The sequence below is a fragment of the Stenella coeruleoalba genome (genome assembly GCF_951394435.1).
Source record: "Stenella coeruleoalba genome assembly, chromosome: 21".
In the NCBI taxonomy this organism is placed as follows: domain Eukaryota; kingdom Metazoa; phylum Chordata; class Mammalia; order Artiodactyla; family Delphinidae; genus Stenella; species Stenella coeruleoalba.
The window spans coordinates 3140513-3161927 of NC_137167.1; the positions used below are offsets into that span (position 1 = coordinate 3140513).

The 21415-nt window shown below is 41.3% G+C and overlaps 2 protein-coding genes across 8 annotated transcripts in view; one reads left to right on the forward strand and one right to left on the reverse strand.

Moving 5' to 3' along the window:
- HOOK3 (hook microtubule tethering protein 3) overlaps positions 1-1122 on the reverse strand; it is a 103394-nt gene extending 102272 nt beyond the window's left edge. Inside the window, exon 1 of the mRNA XM_079909561.1 lies at positions 918-1122. Within this exon, the coding sequence (XP_079765687.1) occupies positions 918-974 (57 nt within the window). The 5' untranslated portion in view covers positions 975-1122. The remainder of the gene's footprint in view (positions 1-917) is intronic.
- Positions 1122-21415, forward strand: part of RNF170 (ring finger protein 170) — a 29045-nt gene continuing 8751 nt past the window's right edge. The window contains exons 1-5 of one of the 7 annotated variants that reach the window (XM_079909565.1): positions 1373-1489; positions 4704-4833; positions 6934-7077; positions 16099-16177; positions 17798-17906. In XM_079909565.1, the coding sequence (XP_079765691.1) occupies positions 6941-7077; positions 16099-16177; positions 17798-17906 (325 nt within the window). In that variant the 5' untranslated portion in view covers positions 1373-1489; positions 4704-4833; positions 6934-6940. Of the gene's footprint in view, positions 1490-4232; positions 4834-6933; positions 7078-16098; positions 16178-17797; positions 17907-21415 lie in introns of those variants that run through there. The other 6 variants (XM_079909567.1, XM_079909571.1, XM_079909570.1 and 3 more) reach the window with 6 other exon arrangements.

Genomic DNA, 21415 nt, shown 5'->3' on the forward strand with positions numbered 1-21415 from the left:
TGATGTCTGTACTCTAGGGATCTAAGCTTATCGCCCAAGGCACCGCTAAACTGAATCTGTTTGGCATCTGTCTTACCTTGCACATTAATACAAATGCTGTAGTCACCTCCCTAAATAGATTAGTGCTGCATTCTAAAAGTGGTATTTAACGTTTTAGCAATGAGTAAAACGAAAGCTCCCCAAAGAAGCACCAGGTTTATCCTGTAGATACACACACAGGCACAACCCTGGAACTGACACCGCACTTAGGGAAACACACAAGCTTGGGTTTTACGTCCACCTGTACAAGAGGCTGCTAAAGGCACGACTGTTGGCATTAGAACGGAACACATATTTACATGCACATGTGAGAATCTTAGTAAGCATTTGATAATTTAAAATTAGAATGGCATAACGTTGCCCCCCAAATGTCGAGTCCCACTACACCTTCCATACTTATTTTCACCTCGAACACCTTCCCTAGGCACCTCCACGCCGCTCACTTTCTCCTCTCCTATCGCGGAGGCCGGGCTGCGGGTCCTTCTCCTACCCTCCGCCCTCCCGGCAAGCCCTCTCCCCCCGCGCCCCGCGCCGCTCGCCCTCCAGGGCTGCGCTGTCCCGGCGAGCGGGACAACAAAGGCGGCAGCGTCGGGCCGGGGTCTCGGGTGCCCCTCCCGCCCCCCGGAGGCGCGGGGAGCCGCCTGGTGACAGCGCCGCCCGCACCCGTCCTCGGCCTCCGCCCGGCCCCGCGGGCCCCGCGAGTTTCCCTCGGACCCGGCCGGGCCTCCCGCCGTGGACTCAGCCCGCACCGGCGTCCCGGCCCCCGCCCCGGGCCCCGGATGTGACGGCACCGGCGCCCTCGGCACCCGCCCGGGGCGCGGGGAGATCCCAGGACGGCGGCCTGGGGGAGGGGGCCTCCGGACCGCGTCGCCACCTACCCAAGTGAGGAGGCTCTCGCACAGCTCCACCCGCTCCAGGGACTCCACGTTGAACATCTTCCCGCCCGGGCTCGCGGCCGCCCTGCCTCGCCAGGAAGCCCGCGGCTCGGCCCGGGGCTGCGTCCGAGGGTCGGCCTGCCCGTCCTCCGCCCGGCCGCCGACTCCGTCCGGAGCTGGCAGCGGCACCCGCAGCGTCACCGGCGCCCCTCCTCCTCCGGCCCGTCGGGACCGCGCGGCACCGCGCGCGCGCGCGCGCCCGCCCCGCCCGCGGACCTGCAGCCCCGCAGCCCCGCAGCCCCGCTCCCGCCGAGACCCCAGCCCGGCCCGAGCCGCAGTAGCCCAGCACTGCGCACGGCCGCGCCCGCCGCCCGCTGCGTGTCGCCCCCGCGCGCTCCCCGCCGGCTGGTCCCCGCCGCGCCCTCACGGAAGCGCGGCAGTGCGCGTGCGCCGTGCCCGCGCGCCCGGCCCGGAGGAGGCAGCCAGTGGTCGCCCGCGAGGGTGGCGGGCAGCCCCGGAAACAATCTGTGCCCTCGGTCACCGGGAGCTGGCGAGGTGTCCTCCACGGTGCAGAGGTACGCGCGGCCGAGCGCCGGCGGGGCCCCGGCCTGGGCGGGACGGCGGGGCGCCTTCCGCGGGGAGCCGGGCGGCCCCGGGCGCCGGCGCTGTGAGGCCGACGTGGCGGGCTCGGGTCGCCGAGGGCAGCCCGCCGCTCCTGCTCGGGCCGCGCGGACCTTGCAGCCCCGGGAGGCGGGGGTGGGTGTGCGGCGCCGGCCAGCCCGGGGGACCGCGACGGTTCCCGGGGCCTGTTCTTCCTTCCGCAGTGGCCAGGGGACCGGCCTCGAGCTGCCCCCGTCCCAGTGGGTGAACCTCTGCAGGGTTACCGATGAATCGTTAGGCGATACAGCATGTGCAGAAAAGTGCACACAACGGACATGCCTAGAGAGTAATTAGTAATAAAACAGGCAGGTAAAAACAAAGAGAACTGCCCGTACCTCAGGAGTTCCTCCAGCACCTCATGTTCCTTTCTGAGCATCGTTCCCTCCCTAGACTGACTTTTATGATGTTCACTTTCTTGCTTTTCCTTATCTCTTTACCACCTACGTATGCATGCCTAAACAACACAGTTTTTCTTTGCCTGTTGTTGAGCTTCAGTCAGTGGAATCATTGTGTTATTTTATAGCTTTGCATTCATAGTAAGTTTGTGTAGATCCATAGGTAATTTTCAGTGCTGTCTAGTACTCCACTGTATGAATATAACAGTATATCCATGCTACTGTTGATGGGCATTTTGCTGTTCCAGTTTGGAGCTAACTAAGAACAATGCTATAAGATTCATACCCCTAGAGACTAGTACCAACGTGTAAGTTTCTTTAGCGATATGCCTTGGAGTCCTGGGATTGTTGAGTTATAGGTTGTGCGTCACTTTACCAGATGATGCCAAACTTTTATGTGGGGTGCAACAAAGTTAACTTACCGGGACACACCTTTCTGTGGTTTGCAGTTCCTGGAGCCCCCTTTCCCTGTTAAGACTAGGTTTTGTCATTGAGCTATCAGAACTGCCAAGACAGCATTGAGTTTTTCATGATGCTTTTCAGAGTCCCAGTTAACAGATTTTTCATTGTGTGAATGTAGAAGATCTTACCAGAAGTCTTCTCAGTGGTCTTTTAAACATTATTCCCTACACCAAGGGCAGAGAAACCTTTAGAAGTGATAAAATGTACCTCACCTGCCTTTGTTTGGTGCCTCTGGACCTTTGTCAAACCAGAGTTTCTACATTCCAAGCTAGGTTATCTCTGTAAGGATCCCTGGCACTTTAAGTGAACATTACCCTTGTTAGACATGTAAAGTCATCAAGTCAGCCTGATGCCCGTGTAACCTGTCTTTGGATGTGGAGCCTTGTTGGAAGGCCTGTAATGGGTGAGCACCTTCACGCCAGCTGCTCTGGTTTTTAGGACTTTGACACAGTTGACCTCAGCCTCCCTTCTCAGGTTTGATGGCTCACCCACAATGCATTTGTGCATGATGTGCAGTGTTCTTGAGATTTCATTACGTAGCTCCAGTTACCCTTCATGAAGGAAATTATATTAAAAACTTCTTGAATGTGTGTAATTGTCTGCAGAAGCCATGTGGCCATCATGTTTTTACATGAGTTTGGGTAAAAAGACATGGAGTTTCTCCTTTGAAGTTACGGAATTTCCCATATTTCCCTTATTTGCCTGTGTTGTTTTGATTCATTTTTCCTGAAAGCTTTGGAAAAGACCAAAGAGAGGTGAGTGGCACTTGTCTTAGCTGTCTCCTTACTCCAGTTAGTTGGAGGCTAATTCTCATCTACAGCTGTTTATCACATTCAAGTAAACAGGGGAGTGTCCTTCACCGTAGTGTGCCAAGTTTATCCAGTTTCCCAGGGAATACATACTTAGAGCTTAGATCAAAGCGAGCTTGAGATGCTACTTAGTGTAGCTGTAAGGAAGGCATGGCCACATCTTATCATGGTTCTGCAGATTCCTTGAGGGTTGTTAATAATAGTAATCAAAATATTATAGCTTCCGTTAATTGAGAGCCTGTATGATGTACCAAGCAATATGTAAGTGCTCTACCTTTGTTATCATGAACTCCACAAAACTAGAGTGGTTTTGTGGGGTTTTTTGCCTAAAAAAGTGGTTGCTTGATATAGTTCAAGTTAATTTTATGTATTTTACGCATGAGGAAGCTGAGACCCAGATTTTGCACAAGTACACAGTTGTCTGACTGCAAAGCTTATGCTTCTTCAATGTATTAAGCTACTCAGTAAGACTTAGCCAGCTAAGCAATAACAAAGCCAGTGCTGGAAATCACTCCCCCTTCTCTCAATTATCAATTTTTCTATCAATTATCAACACCGTTTGCAAGATCTATGGTGTTTTGTTTCTGTAAATCTCAAATAGTTAACAACAGAGTACTACTAACTTGTTTTCATTTGATAGGACCCTATGAAATAGATTAGATGCCATGTTTTATAAATTTAATAACCTTGCTTTGGGGTTTCAAGCGAGCAGCATTTAGTGCAAGGCCCCTGCAACATGTAAAATCCCCTGTGCGCTGCTCAGCGGGGTAAGAGGTAGCCAGCGCAGGCGCCTCCCTGTGCCAGTCACTGAGGTCTGCAGAGGGCACCATCAGGAAACTGGGAGGGTCTAGGGTGCTCTGTAAGAATGGTGCTGGGGAGATACGTCTTAAATCTTTGAGCACTGAAGTCTAATTTTCATCTCTGAAGGAAGGAAGCAGACACTGGCTTCTATTTTTATTGCTAAAGTAATACGTTCTTGAAAAGAATTCAGACTATAGAACTGTATCCTGGGAAAGGTGAGGATCTGGCTCTCCCAGGCCTGCTCCCCGCTTGTAACCATTTTAACCTTTGGTTATTTAGCTTTCCTGCCTTTTTTTTTTTTTTTTTTTCAATTCCAGAAAGCTCTGAATCAGAGAAATGTAGTGGTGGAGGGAACTTAAGAAATCTTCAGATCCAGCTTTCATATTTTGCAGAAAATGAGGGGTCCTAAGAGATTAAGCGGGGTCCCAGTTGTGGTAGCAGAATTGGAGGTAAACTCCGGGGCCTGCATGCCATGCAGTGGGGCTTGGGCTTGCCTGTGCCCTTGGTCCAAATCAGCAGCATTGATTTGTTCCAGATGAGCAGAGGTTGGAGGACTGAAGTTCAGGTTGACATTGGAATTCATTTTCAAGATTGGGGTATAAGGTCAACTCCTCAAGTAGAAAATTTTATTTCTTTTTATTGTTTATCCCCTGTATTCTTAGATTGGCTTCTTTCCAAACTGAGGTGGTGGCATAATACCTCATTTTTGAGCCAGCAGCACCTGCAGTTCCTTTTTGGACTCCTGTGATAAGAAAAACTACTGGCGGAAGTTAACTACTGAAGCCCCGACAGGTTGGTCAGACACCATTAGTAATTATCCATGTGAGGGCTGGGATTTCCACATGGCAGGGAAGTGCAGCTGACCTTTCTGTTCCTCTCTGAGACTTACCAGCAGTCTCCTCCCTTCCTACCCTCTCTCAGCCTTCAGTGTCCTTCAGTTCTTCAGTGTCCTTCAATTCTAGTGTCCTTCAGTGACACTAGAATTTGTGGCAATAAAAAGTAACTCTTCATTTCAACAACTTTGGGAACTTTTGCTATAAAATGATGCAAATAACATTACATGGTCCTGCAATACTTAAAGTATCCTGGATCTCTGAGCTCTTGGATATGTGAATGAAGCAGCGTCTGAAGGGTGTAATTGGTAGAAGTATGTCTTTATACAGTAGAATATATATATATAATTTTGATTATTTTATTTTTTTATTGAACTATAGTTGATTTACAATATTGTGTTTCAGGTGTACAGCAAAGTGATTCAGTGATATAAGCATATATATATATATATATAAAATGTATAGAGTAGAATTTAGTCACATGATCACTGATTACACTTGGAAGGACATAGAAACAAATGTAACCCATTAAAAAAAGAAATAGTACAAAGTAGTGAAACAAATGTAACCCATTAAAAAAAGAAATAGTACAAAGTAGTGAACTCCCTAAATGTACAGCTAGGAGAAAATCCTCCGAACTGGATTCAGTAATTGGAGGCTGGGACTCTCCACACAGGATAACATTTTGCTGATCTCTGAGCAGATGCAAGTAGTTCTCACTGACAGGACTCCTGACAGCCACAGCATCTTCAATTTAAAAAGAGGAAACCTGACAACATAAAGATCTAGATTGACTACATGGCCCACCCCAAGATTACTTGAGGCTTTTTTCTTCAGTTTCATTTGGCAGTTCATTTGACTCTTCTTTTGAATAAGATACTGAGGTTAGAGCTCCTTCTCTGAGTTTCTGGTGTGTGCTTTCATGAGGGATACTTGAAACCTGTCATTAGAAAGTTCCTGATACATCAGGCCATTACCATGTGTAAAGCTGATGAAAGCCACCTTTGATCTGTTTGTTTGCTTAAGTTTCTTCCATGAGAGGTAATTTTCTTACTAGCAGCCAGTTCAGGTTCTTTTCAAAGGTGTTAGACTTTCACACTCAAAGTTTCCTTTTAACAGAAACTCACCTGATTAATGATGATATTGAATAAAACTTTTCAGTGCAGGACAGTACATAAATACAGGTTAATTATGATTAGTCATGTATATTTAATTGAATTTTATTGCCTTTATTTCCCTTTAGGTGTCTTACAAGATTTTAAGTAACTTTAGTGTTTGCCATCAGAAAAAAGTAGGAATAACCTGTGATATTTGGACTCTGATGTGGTTGGACCATCTCCCCTCATATCTATAGAAATTGGGTATTACCATTTTCCTCTAGTTTAGTGTATGGGAGGGAGAGTTTCATATCCTCCCTTTTCTCTTCATAAGGAAATGCAGCCTCAGGGTGATTCCATATTCCAGGCAGTTCCCAGAATTCTGAACCATAAACTGAGCTTAGTTCCAAGTGAGGCTAATCGTTTTCCAAGCAACAGAATTTTCATTAATTCAAGTAGTCTCAGTATAGCTATAAATGTTCTATAGCCTCCATGTCTTTTACTTTTCAAATTACTAACACCATAAGTAAGGTAAGTCACTCCTATTTAAACACATATTTGTTAGGTCCTTCTGTGTACAGGGCAGTGTGCCAGGTAATACAGGAATATTTACAGAAGAAGACAATATATTTCCTTCCGTATCCGTACATGGTACATTCCATGACGCACATTCAGTGCCATGAGGGAGAAGAGGGATGTGATCTATGTGGAGAATTTATTTGGTATTCAGGAATAAGAAAAGAGCAATTGGGCATGAGAAATGTCTTTTCTTCTTTAATGATTTTAAAGAACTCATTAATGGGGCATTCCCCACTGGAGATGTACTTAATGCAACCTACCTCAAGTGGGTGCTACAAAAAACTACATATATCAGAAGTCAGCTACATTTATATCGTTTTTATTAATATAATTCATTTTCACTGTGTCGTTTTTAATTTTCATCTTATCTCTTTTTCTTTTAGACCTGGAATGGCCAAATATCAAGGTGAAGTTCACAGTTTGAAACTGGATGATGATTCAGTCATAGAAGGAGTAAGTGACCAAGTACTTGTGGCAGTTGTGGTCAGTTTCGCTTTGATTGCTACCCTGGTATATGCACTTTTCAGGTGAGACTAAAGGACAAAAGAACTTAAATAATACGTATTTCCAAGGGCCACTGACTTTCTGACTGCTTCTAGTAATGTTTAATACTTAATATTAAAAGCAAGTAATAAAGCTGATTCACTTTGTTATAAAGCAGAAACTAACCAAAAAAAAAAAAAAAAAGCAAGTAATGAGTTCAGTGATTGTATGTATTTACTAAGGTATTTTATTTTCCACTAGGCTCTAAATGCTACTGTGTATTTTTCCCGTCATCAACTGTCTAGTCAAAAAAATTTAGATTTATCACCCATATTTTGAATAAAATGTTAATATTTTCTGTTGGAGTATCACAGTTTTAAAATGTAATTTTCATAATTGAATTCATCAACTTATAGGTGATATAATAGGTGCAAATATATTTTCAGTGTTTAAATGAAAAAAACTGGGACAAAAAAATCTTGGACAGTATGGAGGGATTAAGATTAGAATTTAAATTGCTGTTATGTAGGATTAAGTGAATTAATAAATGTGAAACACTTAGAACATAGGGTTGTTGAGAGATTAAAGGAGTTAAAATATTTTTTTAAAATTACTGTTATAGAATCAGGAATACTATTTAAAGGTCTTAGATGTCTATGTACCAATAAACAGAGATAGGGTAATAAAGTAGAAATTTAAGTATTAACACATGGAGATAAATAAAATTTTGTATATATTGTTGAAAACAGAAATGACAAAAGTATAAAGTAGAAAAGAGATTACAGTAATTCCAAAAAGTACAGATCTGTTAGTTTCTTATAAAAATTATAGAAAGTATTATTAAACAGAATATGAGCATTCTCTTTTACCTCTGCATGGTTAGTTTCTTATTAGGGTGACATTATCTTGATTTCAGTAGAGTATTTTACACGGTACCTGGTGATGCCCTTGTGGACATAGTGGGGAAATGATGACCAGATGATAGCAGATTTAAGTGAGTTTATAACTGGTTGACAGATCATTCCCAGGAGTGCTGACTAATGTTTTAGTGTAAGCCAAAAAAGAAGGACACTGAATTGTTGCAGGGCTCTGCTTCTGAGCCTGTTCTTCTCATTTCTGTTAGCAACTGGGATGAAGAAGACAAAAGAAGCATGTTTGTTAAATTGTCAGTTGGGATGGATAGCTAATGTATTGGTACAACAGAATCAAGATTTAAAAATGGGTCATCCCATACATCTGTGGTCAGCTGGTTTTTGACAATGGTGCCAAGACCTTTCAGTGGGGAAAGATTTCAACAAATGATGTTGAGACAACTGGATAGCCACATGCAAAAGAATAAAGTTGGACCCATACTACATCATATGCAAAAATTAACTCAAAATGGATCAAAGATTTAAATGTAAGGGCAAAATTATAAAACTCTTATAAGAAAACATAGGAGTAAATCATGAAGATTCTTAGATATGATGCCAAAAGCATGATCAACAAAAGAAAGAATAGACAAATTGGAATTCATCAAAAGTAACAACTTTTTTTGCTTCAAAGAACTTCATCAAGACAGTGAAAAGTCATTTCACTGAATGGGAGAAAACATTTCAAGTCATATATCTGATCAGGCCCTTATATCTGAATATATAGAGAATGCAAAACTCAATAATAAAAAGATGAGTAACCCAATTAAAAAACGGGCGAAGGACCAGAATAGACATTCCTCCAGAGATATACAAATGGCCCATAAGTATGTGAATAGATGCCTGACATTCTTAGTCATTCAGGGAAATGCAAATCAAAACCACAGTGAGATACAGCTTCATACCCACTAGGATGGCTAGGTCCAAAAAGTCAAATAATAACAATTGTTGAGGATATGGAGAAATTGGAACCCTCATACACTACTGGTAGGGGAGTTAAAATGGTGCAGCCAGTTTGGAAAACTATCGGTTCCTCAAATGAGTAAACATAGTGCTACCATATATGCTAGCAATTTTATTCCTAAGTATATATACCCATGAGAAATGAAAGCATATCTCCACATAAGAACTTGTACAGGAATGTTTACAGCAGGATTATTCATAATAGCCAAAAGGTGGAAACAGATGAATGGCTCCATCAATAGATGAATGGGTAAACAAAAGGTGGTATATGCATGCAATGGAATATTATTCAGCTTTAAAAAGGAATGACATACTGATGCACACATGCTACCTTATGGAGGAAACTTGAAAACATTGTGCTAAGTGAAATAAGTCAGACACAAAAGGCCATATATTTGAGTCTGTTCTTATGTCCACAATCGGAAAATCCATAGAGATAGAAAGTAGATTAGTGGTTGTGTAGAACTGGAGTTGGAGATATGGGGGCAATAACTAAAGGGTACAGGGTTCTTTCTGAGGTGATGAAAATGTTCTAAAACTGACGGTGGTGATTAATTACACCTCAATCAAGCTGTTTTAAAAATGGGTCATGACTAGGCAAATACCAAAAAAAAAAAAATCTGCTCTTTACCTATTAAGAATGGGATGCAGATATGAATTTATTGTCATTTGAAAGTATCCATGATAAATTGTTGAGTGAGAATTAAGTAAAAGGCACATGACAAAACCATAGGTCAAGTAGCCCATTTTGTTTAAAAAAAGGATTTTTATAAAATTAATTTTATTTAAAAATATTTTTCTTTTCCTTTATTTGTTTTTCTAATTTCTCTACTATGGATAATTATTACTTGTAAATAAAATATTTTTCCTCACAGACTGTAGTGATGTGAAGCCCAAAATAGAAGTTTCTATTAATAAGGCAATTGTATGTTGTAGATGCCAAAAACTTAACAGCATCAAGGTGTATTAATCAGAATAATCAGATAAAGGTCACATATAGATCATATTCAGTTTGGGTCAAGAATTTTAAATTGGAAAACATTCAGGGGAGGTTATCAAAATGGGTAAAGCTATGGAAACAAATCATATAAAAATGCCTGAAAGAACTGGGGCTATCCAGCTTAGGGGAAAAGACTGTAGGATGCAAAAGCTTTAAATACGATGAGAGCTTGTTTTGTTGAAGAAGAATTAGGTTAATTCTGTGTAACTTCATGGAGAGAACTAGGGTGTAAAGGACAAAACCTACAGATTTTTCCTTCTTACGTAGTGAAGGACCCAGTTCTTCCCTACCGTTTCTCTCCTGTGTCTCCTTTATATTTACACAGAACTCTTCACTTCTGGTCACCAAATGTGTGTGGGCTTTTCCCCTCCAGGCAGTTCTCCATGACACCAGCTGGGTGTCCCACAATTTAACTCAGTTCTGATACTGTCTGCCTGGAGATGGTGTCAGCTCCACAGGTTAAGGGCTCAGTCCCACAAGCCTGCTCGCCACCACACTTCATATGCCAACGGCAAGTAAGTCGGTCCCCAAGTCACCCCCAGCTTCTGTCTGATTTCTGTCCCCAGGTTACCCACAAGAAATCGGAGGTTCTCGTGACCCCCTCCTCAAGTTTGATTAATTTGCTAGGGCAGGTCACAGAACTCAGGGAAGCAGTTAGGTTTACCAGTTTATTAAAGGGTGTGATAAGGGATACAGATGCACAGCCAGATGAAGAGATGCATAGGGCGAGGTCCGGGGGGTCCTGAGCGCCGGAGCCTCTGTCCCCGTGGAGTTGGGGTGCGCCACCTTCCTGGTGTGGACGTGTTCACCCACCTGAAGCTCTCCGGACCGCACTGCTGGGATCTCACGGAGGCTCCCTCACGTAGGCGTCATCGATTATTCACTCTGTTTCTGGCCCCTCCTCTCTCTGGAGAATTGGGGCAGGGGTGGCGGATGCTGAACATTCCAAGCTTCTAATCAGGACTTTGTCCTTCCGGGGAGCAGCCCTCATCCAGGAGCCCACCCAGAGTCACCTCATTAGAGCAAAAGACACTCCTGTCACCCAGGAATTTACAAGGCCTTCAGGAACTCTGTGTGAGGGGCCAGGTCAAAGACCAAATCTTAGAATACAAGGTGCTCCTAGTACTCTTATCACTTAGGAATTTGCAAGTGTTTCTGGAGCTCTGTGCCAGGAACCAGGGGCAGAGACCAATATCTATTAATATATATTTTCTATTGTCTCATACCGGGCCAATAGGTGGAGCTAAATGATGAGATTTTGGCTTAACCTAAGATACAACTTTTCAAATGATATAAGGTGCTCCCCATTATGTGGATGTTGTCTTGAATCTGTCATATGATTGGATGGGAGGTCAGTTTAAGTTGCTGTCCAGCTGTTCAGATTCAAATTCAGTTGGCAATTGTCATCCTGCTACTTTAGCTGAAGTATTCAATTAATGAGTTAGGGGAGGGGTAACATGCGTACTAGAAGATTCAAACAAAGGAACTTTTTGTCTCTTTTCTGTAATTTCTTTGATGTCTGTAGTCATTATAATTCATCCTTTGTTTCTATTGTGGTAACATATCCATAACATAAAAGTTATCACTTTAAGTGTACAATTCATTGGCATTAAGAACACTCACAATGTTGTGTAACCATCACCACTGTTTATTTCCAGAACTTTCTCATCATCCGAAACAGAAACTCTACCAGTTAAATAATAACTCCTTATTTCTCCTCCCCCTGCTCCTGGTAACCTTTATTCCACCTTCTGCCTCGAGAAATTAGGCTATTCTAGGTACCTCATAAAGTGGAATTAGACCGTGTTTGTCCATTTGTGTCTGGCTTATTTCATTTAGCATTCTGGCATTTTCATTTAGTAATGCATGCAAGGTTCATCCATGCTGTATCATCTACCAGAATTTCATTCCTTTTTATGGCTGAATAATATTCCATTGTATGACGAAATTGAGCTATTTGTAATGAGGTGGATAGACCTAGAGTCTGTCATACAGAGTGAAGTAAGTCAGAAAGAGAAAGACAAATACCGTATGCTAACACATATATATGGAATTTAAGAAAAATAAATGTCATGAAGAACCTAGGGGTAAGACAGGAATAAAGACACAGACCTACTAGAGAATGGACTTGAGGATATGGAGAGGGGGAAGGGTAAGCTGTGACAAAGCGAGAGAGAGGCATGGACATATACACACTACCAAACGTAAGGTAGATAGCTAGTGGGAAACAGCCGCATAGCACAGGGAGATCAGCTCCTTGCTCTGTGACCTCCTGGAGGGGTGGGATAGGGAGGGTGGGAGGGAGGAAGACGCAAGAGGGAAGAGATATGGGAACATATGTATATGTATAACTGATTCACTTTGTTATAAAGCAAAAACTAACACACCATTGTAAAGCAATTATACCCCAATAAAGATGTAAAAATATATATATGTTCCATTGTATGTATATACCACGTTTTGTTTATTCATCTGTTGATGGATATTTAGGTTGTTCCCACCTTTTGGCTATTTTGAATGGTGCTCTGTGAACGTTGGAGTACAAGAATCTGAGTCCTTGCTTTCAACTGGAATTGCATGATCATGTGGTAATTCTGTGTGTAACTTTTTGAGGAACCTTCAGTCTGCTTTTCACAGCAGCTGCTCTGTTTTACATTCCCACCAGCAACGCACAATGGTTCTAATTTCTCTACATCCTGGCCAACAGTTGCTACTTTGTGTTTTTTTGATAGTCATCCTACTGGGTGTGAAGGGGTATCACACTGTGGTTTTCATTTGCATTTCACTGATGACTAATGATGTTGAACATCATTTCATGTGCTTATTGGCCATCTGTATGACTTCTTTAGAGAAATGTCTATTCAAGTCCTTCGTGCATATTCGAATTAGGTTGTTTGCTTTTTTGTGTTTGAGTTATTTCTATATTCTATCTTAATCACCTATCAAATATATGATTTATAAATATTTTATTTCATTCTGTTGGTTGTCTTTTTATACTCTTGATAGTGTCCTTTGATGCACAGAATTTTTAAATTTTGATGAAGTCCAATTTATCTATTTTTTCATTTGTTGCCTGTGTTTTGGTGTCATGGTTAAGAAATCATTGCCAAATCCAAGGTCACAGAGATTTCCCTCTGTGTTTTTTTCTAAGATTTTTATAGTTGTAGCTCTTAAGTTTAGGTCTTCTATCCATTTTAAGTTAATTTTTGTATATGGTATGAGGTAAGGGTCTGACTTCATTATATTTGCATATGGATATCCAGTTTTTCCCGCACCATTTGTTGAAAAGACTGTCCTTACTCCACGGAAGGGTCTTGGCATCCTTGTCAAAAACCAATTGACCAGGGACTTCCCTGGTGCGCAGTGGTTGGGACTCTGTGCTCCCGATGCAGGGGGCCTGGGTTCGCTCCCTGGTCAGGGAACTAGATCCCACATGCATGCCGCAACTGGGAGTTTGCATGCCATAACTAAGGACCCTGCCTGCCGCAACCAAGACCTGGTGCAGCCAAATAAATAAGTAAATAAATATTTAAAAAAAAACAATTGACCATATATGTGAAAGTTTATTTCTGGTCTCTATGGTCTGTTCCATTGGTTTTATACGTTTGTCCTTATTACCAGCACCACATTGTTTATACTATAACTTTGTGGCAAGTTTTGAAATCAGGAAGTGTCTTACAACTTTGTTCTTATCTTTCAAGATTATCTTGGCTATTTAGAGTCCCTTGAGATACCATATAAATTTTAGGATGGGTTTTTCTATTTCTGCAAAGAATGCTGTTGGGATTTTGATAGGGGTTGCACTGAATCTGAAGATAGATCACTTTGGATAGTATTGACATCCTAACTATGTTGTCTTCCAATCTATGAACATGGGATGTCTTTCCATTTATTTGTGTCTTCTTTAATATCTTTCAGCAATGTTTTGTAGTTATAATTAATTTCTTTTTAAATCTTTTCTATTTGGTCTTCCTTCTTAAGCCATTAATAATAGCTACCATGTGTTGACATACCAGAAGCCAGTCAAAAGGGTCTGGTAGGCAGGTTAACCTATGAACCACATGCTTGCATATTTGTAAACTTTGATTCAAACTTCCTTTCCTGACCCACGCTTTGGGTATCATTGCTTTCCTCATATCAGAGGTTCCTGGCTCTTTTCCAGGGCTACATATAACTTAACTGGTTTGACAGTTTTGGTATCTCTTTTCAGAGAACTTAGAAGGACCATAAATCGTTGATAAATACACTAACAACACATGTCCTTCTGTTTCATAGCAGAGCCACTGTTTTCCTTGGCATCTCACTTCAGACCCGCTTAGTGTCAAATGCCATCATTTTCTCATAGCTAAGGTGATCATATTGTTAAAGAACAAAAATTAAACCAAGTAAATTTGAAGATCTAATTGGCTTTACTAAGCTATTCATGAATCAGGCAGCACCCCATCCAGCAAGTAGAGAGATATTTCCGGGAGTTGTATGAAATAGAAGGTTTTTATAGGCAGAAGGAGGATGGGGCAAGGAAGTTATTAGCAAAAGAAAAGTTAGGATTATTTCAGGCCAAGGCTTCTTCTTCTGGGGGAAGGAAATGGCAGGGGTCTTATCATGCAGGTTACCTCCTTGGTACTGACCAGGAAACCCCAGATTGACCAATTCAGATGGTCCTGGGGAAGGTGGGAGCTGCAGTTGGGCCAGGTGTGAAGTCTCGGTTTGGTGGCATAGGCTTTAGCACAGGTGATGCCATTTGAGGCCTGAGGTTTTCTCTATAACAGTATGTTCCTGATCTTCTAATCTAGCTTTCAATCTATCTTGATTAGATTTCTAGATTTTTGGTTCTGTACTCAAAGTTGCCAGTCACAATTAGCTACCTGAGCTACAGGCCATGTTTAGCATCTTGGGCTGTTTGTTCTTGTTCTTTGGCTATACTTTGACTTTTCTAATATTCTACTATCAGATTTAAGAATTTTATATCTTCTCTTTTATGGAAAGAGACCAAAAGAAAGACCTTCCAGTCACATGGTTTACATCAATCCTCAGAAAACCATGACTGTTTTTTTCCAGTGAAAAGGGAATGGTTTTTCATTGTCAAAGAGCTGAGAATTTCCAGTTAGCTGGGTGTTTCCTGGTGTGTAAATAGGCTGGTTCCTGGGCTGTTCCTTGATAGATTGTTTTTCCCATAGAGTAGCTTTCTTTCACTGATTCATTTATTCAGTCATAAGAATGTAACATTTTAAAATAAATAATCCACCAAAATTTAAGGTGTTTAAACAGAATTCAAGTAGTTTCATTACATTTATGTTGAGCTTCTGATTAGATATTTGACTTTAAATTGTTTTTATGTCGTCTCTGAACTAATGGTTATATTTTTTCGGCTTTCTTTTCTAAAATTTAATTTTTTTACTAAAAATTAAATAACCCTGGGATGGATTTCTTTAATTTTCCTTATCCCATTAGAATATTGATTTAGAATTCTTATTGCTGTGCTATATTGGGTCAGCTAGAGAGTAAAGGCTCTTCTATAGATTAATAACACCGACACTGAGTAGACTTAAAATATTGCTGTTAAAGAGATTTAGGTTTAGAAAAAACTTCTATAGCCAAATGAAACTAAACTGATTCAGATGTAAATCTTCACCCCTGACCCTACCAACCTAACCACTGCTTCTAGTTTTCAGTCCTCACTTCAGGCATCCCATCCTTTTATATGGACCTCTAACTTCCTGCCTTTGATTCTTCATTTTAATTGTTAATGTTAAGAGATTAGTGGTATCATAGGTTTGGGCTTTTCTACATTATACATTTTAGGTTTTGTTTTTCTCTGTCCCTCTCACCTCATAGGTGAAAAGTTGGGAGAAGGACCTAATTAGATATGGAAAAGTGTTCAAATACATAATAATACAAGAAATCTTACAAAAGAAATAAACGTGTTATATTATATGTAAGTCTGAAATTACATTCAATCCCCAAGGTACTAGGCCTCTGGATTTCATCATTTGCCAGTTAAACCTGAAATGAGCCGATAATCAGTGATCTCAGAATAGCCTAGAATGTCCAGTCCTACAGTTGGAGTACAGTTGTAGGCCATCATTTACATTTCTTATGTTGCTAGTAGTCTAGGTCAAAAATTAGACCCATAAGGAAAATGGATTCATCTAACAATATTTTATATTAAAACCGTATTATAATTTATTCAGCAGAAATGCACATCAAAACATTCACCCAGAAAACCAAGAGCTAGTACGGGTGCTTCGGGAACAACTTCAAACAGAACAGGTACTGTTGTGATATAAATCTGTGCATTTGTATGAGGAGTACATGTTATCACTCCCCTTGCATAAGAAATTGCGATGATGTATCAATAAATTCCTTTTTGGAAGCATGTGCTTCTTTCTTGCTTGGAGTTACCTTTATTATTCTATTGATTGTACATTTTCAGATTAAGAAAATGACTAGTCTTAATCTAATTAAGATGTTTTCATGAATTTAGTTTTAATTTGCTTTAAAAGACAACAGTTTTCCTATTATTTACTTGTGAGGAAATAATTACTGTCTAATTGGCTTTAATGAAATGTAGTGGAAAAACTACTCTTTCTAAAATATATTCCCGGGCTTCCCTGGTGGTGCAGTGGTTAGGAATCTGCCTGCCAACACGGGGGACACGGGTTCGAGCCCTGGTCTAGGAGTATCCCACATGCTGCGGAGCAACTAAGCCCATGTGCCACAACTACTGAAGCCCGCGCACCTAGAGCCCGTGCTCCGCAACAAGAGAAGCCACCACAATGAGAAGCCCGTGCACCGCAATGAAGAGTAGCCCCCGCTCGCAGCAACTAAAGAAAGCCCACGCGCAGCGACGAAGACCCAATGCAGCCAAAAATAAATAAATAGATTTAAAAAAATAAATAAATAAAGTATATTCCCCTAAGACCTTCAAAGAAATGACTATAAGGGATGGCTTTTTTTCCTTTTCTTTTTCTTCAGTGATCAAAGTTGTTAAAACTACTTAGGCAAAGAAGAAAACTTTTCTCCTCTGCCTCTTCTTTGCTTTTAACCATATGGATTCCCTAAGAACCAGAAATGTAATATATTTTATGAAAGCTGGATTAAGTAGGACATTGTATACCTTCATGCTGAGATACCTAATATCAAAAAAAAAAATTAAAAATTGATTGTCTACCCACCAGTCAAATTTTAATTCCAAAGAGGGTTTTTATGATTTATCCATTCACCAAATATTTATTGAACATCTACCATATGTCAGACATTGTTCTGGGCATTGAGAATTCATTTGTGAACTAAACAGACAAGAATTCTTGCTTCATAGAACTTAAATTCACTGATGCAAAAATGGTTTAAGCATATTAGTGGTACTGTGTTCCGGAGCTCTTGTTATCAATAATTCATGCTGGCCTGATGTTTTATAATTTACAAAGTGATTTCACATACAACTATCTCATAATCTTCAGACATGTAACGACTATCAGGAATGTATGAATGAAACAGATGTTAAAGATAGAAGAAAGCTAACACCTGGGGAGTAGTTTGACATTTCTTATTGTTCAGCTAATGAATGCATGAGCTCAGCCTGTGTTACCCAGAATAACTTACTCTTTCTAATAGAGTAACTCCTGAGTTAATCGGCTTTTTATCTTTAGATATATCTTTTTATCTTTATCTTTAGACTGTGTTCAGGAAGGAAGGTAGAGACCATGCAGTTTAGGCAGAACAACACTGGAGCCTCATAAGTTTCTCAAACTTGTAAGACCTTAACTAGTGCACATCTAAAATTTGAAGATTGCACAGTCCTGACTGTATTGTCAAGTATCTTTAGCATGAAGATGAATTTTGAAAAGACTGTGTGTGTCGTGGCTCAATATGCACTTGTCTTCTCACCAGGATGCACCTGCTGCTGCCCGACAGCAGTTCTACACTGACATGTACTGTCCGATCTGTTTACATCAAGCTTCCCTCCCTGTTGAAACAAACTGTGGACATCTCTTTTGTGGTAAGCAAACAATGCTGTTCTTGGTGAAAGTGACTATTTAGACCAAGACCCGTGTGTGTGCACAAGCCGGATTCCTGATTTTCTCTCTGTCACGTTTTGTATTTTGTGAGTGGGGCAGATTGCTTCTGAGATCCTGCTCTTGCTGTCAGCCACTTTTATTTAGTGTCCGTAGTTCAAAGATTAAAAAGACTAGTTATTCAACCCCCCAATAAACAGAAATGTGTTTCTTTGAATAGTGAGTTAAGGATATCTGTACCATGAGGGAGTCACTGAATTCCTCATTTTCATCGCTTTCTGGTGGTTTCATTTTTTACTCCTCCTTCCCAAGGCAGCAGTGTTCTTCTCCCAAGGACCTTGCCCGAGACCTTCCCTTGGCTCTGCCACCTCTTTTTCACTCTGAGTCGGTGCAGAAGTTCTTACCTCTCTTCCTCCGGGACTTCCAGAGGCTTGGGAACCCTAGAACATGTAGAGGGATGAGAAGGGACGTTGATGTCGCACTAACTTAGTGTCAGGAAGGGGTGCTGTCCACCCCTGGGCATCTCCTGACCTTCCAGGAAGAGTCACAGAGAGTGATGGGACATACCGCATAGCCACTGCTGGCTGTGGTCACGTGAGATTGGCAGGAGTCGGTTATTATGGGCCTGCTGTGTGCTGGACGCAACATACTCCATCTCATCCCAGCTCACAGGTGAGGAACCCCGAGGCTCAGCAGTGCTAAGAAATTTTACAAACGGCAGCCCAGCTGCAGACGGACAGAGCTAGGTTTTAAACCCGGGTCTGACTTCACAGCCTGTGCGCAGTTCTGTTGGGCTGGCCAAAAAGTTCGTTCGGGGTTTCCCATAAGATGTTACCAAAAACCCAAACGAATTTTTTGGCCAACCCAATACTATGTGAATGGTGGTTTATACAACTACTCTCTCCTTAAGGTTTATCTCATCATTAGACCTATTTTTTATTGGTAGTATTTCTTTCCCTTCGAACAGCTGTATGCAAGATAGGGTGCTAATTGCTCCCAAACTGTACTGATTTAACATGTAGCATACAGGGATTTGTACTTTGCTTTCTCCCCTTTGTATCTTTTGTCTAAGAGTCAGAATTCCAAGGTATACAGTGTTACTGTTCATGCTATTGGGGGTGAAATAAAGTATCTGGAATCCATTCCATGCTATGCAGGGTTTTCTATACCTTGTGCCCATTTAGTCAGTACTGACCAATCCCATCATTGCCTCATCCATGAATTTCAACCTCTTCCCTCAGGTTTTTGTCTAAGTAACTAACAAATTACAAAGCACTATTTCAGTGTCTATCCTTAATTATCTGTTGGAAGTGCTAGTGAGCAGCCAAATAATGAAAGATCAGGTGCTGGGGCAGAGGATTAAATGGCCATCAGAGAAAGCAGACGTTCCCCCTCAAACCTCTGGCCGACGTTCCTTATCGATTGTGGACTTGCTCTGGGTCTGGCTGTGCCTCGGCCGTCCCCTAGCACAGCACCCGAGGCAGGCGTTGGGAATCAGTGAGGTCTGGCAGGCTGGGCGAAGTCTATTTGCCAGCCCAGGCTTAGGTGATGCACTGTGTGGATAACCCGGTCAGTTGAAAGATGGCTGTGCTGTGCTCTTGGTTTTACCTCTGGGTCTGGGGTAATAGGGTAGATTCCTTCCGATATCCTGCTCTTCTTGTCGGGACACTTTTATTTACTGTCTGTAGCTTCAAAGGTTAAAAAAAACTAGTTATTCAGCTTCTTAATAAATAGAAATGTGTTTCTTTGAACAGTAGTTCAAGGATACTGATACCATGTATATGAAGAGCATTTCAGCTTAGCTCCATGTGTGGAACTACAGTTCTGTTCCTTTACAGCAAGTCAAGAATAACAGCAGCAACAGACTTCACCTAACTTGCATTTGTAACCCACATTACTTTATGTAATTCCCCGGCAGTCTTATGAGGTCTTATTCTCATTTTACAAATAGACAGATCTAGAGAGATTGTGCCCCGGATTCAAGTCATTGAGTCATCTCTCCCGCCATCCTGGTTAAGGGAAAGCATCAGGCACATCACAGCAGATGTGTATGAACTGAAGTGTTTGATTTGCTGGACCATAGTTTTCCAGTGCAGGCAAGTGGCCACTACATAATTTGCAAACCAAGGACACCTATACTGCAATCTGTGGAAAAAGTTATGGAATTAAATAAATTAACATATGTCAAAACACAGTGTACTTTTGGGTGAAAAGGTAGTAGATAAATCTAGGGCATCATTACAGATGGTAATAATACTAACATATTTATGATCAGTTTTGCTTTCATATGGTTTCTGTATGAAATTAGACCGCTCAAAGTATTTAGTAAATATTATCGAATTAACACAGCACCCTGAGAGCAGGAAAAGATATCAGATACAGATGGTTTAGCTTTTTAAACTTGTCTTTAAATCATCGAACCAGTTTTTCCCCACAGTCACTAATGGTCAGGTTGGGCGGCCTTGGCTTCAGCCAGTGGCCTGCTCACCAGTGGCCTCGTGTACCATTATTTCTGCCTCTGGGATTTGTTCCTGCCATCGCAAAACCCAGAGTGTCCTCGCTCCTGTCTTCTGCCTGTCTAATCTTACCACCCCTACAAAGTTGGGTTCAAATTCTGTACACCTTTTGTACTGAAATTTAATATTACACACTTCAAGATGTAACTACCTTCTGAGTCATATAAGTATGTTACCTTGGTCCCCTCAATTTGATTGAAGGAGCCAGGAAGCAGTTAGTTCAGATTCACAGTGGAACCTGGATGATCCGAGAAATGGGGGCCTGCAGAGAAGAAACTGAATTGGCTCCTTAAATATCAGCCAGTATTTAAAAATACTCCTTCTTCATTTGTTACTGGTCTGAACTTTAGTGCCTATACACTTAGTGCACCTACCACCACTTTTTCAGGTCTGTAAATCCTCTCTCTAGGCTGTGTTTACCTGTTTCACTGCTCATCAATGCCTTCAAGAAGAAAAATCAAATCCATCCAGTACAAAAGTTGATTCAGTTACTTAACTGGATTATGAACTTTGTTAGGGCAGGAAGCGTGAAATCTTTGTATCCTTTGGCTCCTTTGTGCATACTACCTAATTACTATTATTGACACTTAAGTGACTTGGTTTTCTAAACTTTAAAAAAAATGGAAGTTGTGTTTCTGTAACATATATATCAAATTTGCAACAGAAAATTTATAGTGTGATTTGTTGGTTGTCATATGTACAGTAATGTTCAATTAATTACTGTTTTATTTATTCACATAGGAAATGCAGTATTTTCTATTAAGCCTCATAGCATTGAAGCAGTTAATGCATGCTTGCTTTTGATTGTAAAAATGCTTGTATCTTAACAGGTAGTTTAAATTAAAATATTTCTCAGTGGCTGGGAATTGTTATTAGATTTGAATTTGCCTTAAGACTTGGTTGGATAAAGTAAAAAAACATTTTAAAATAGGTGATGCTGTTAAAATATTTCAAATATATGAAACTTTCCCAGGATA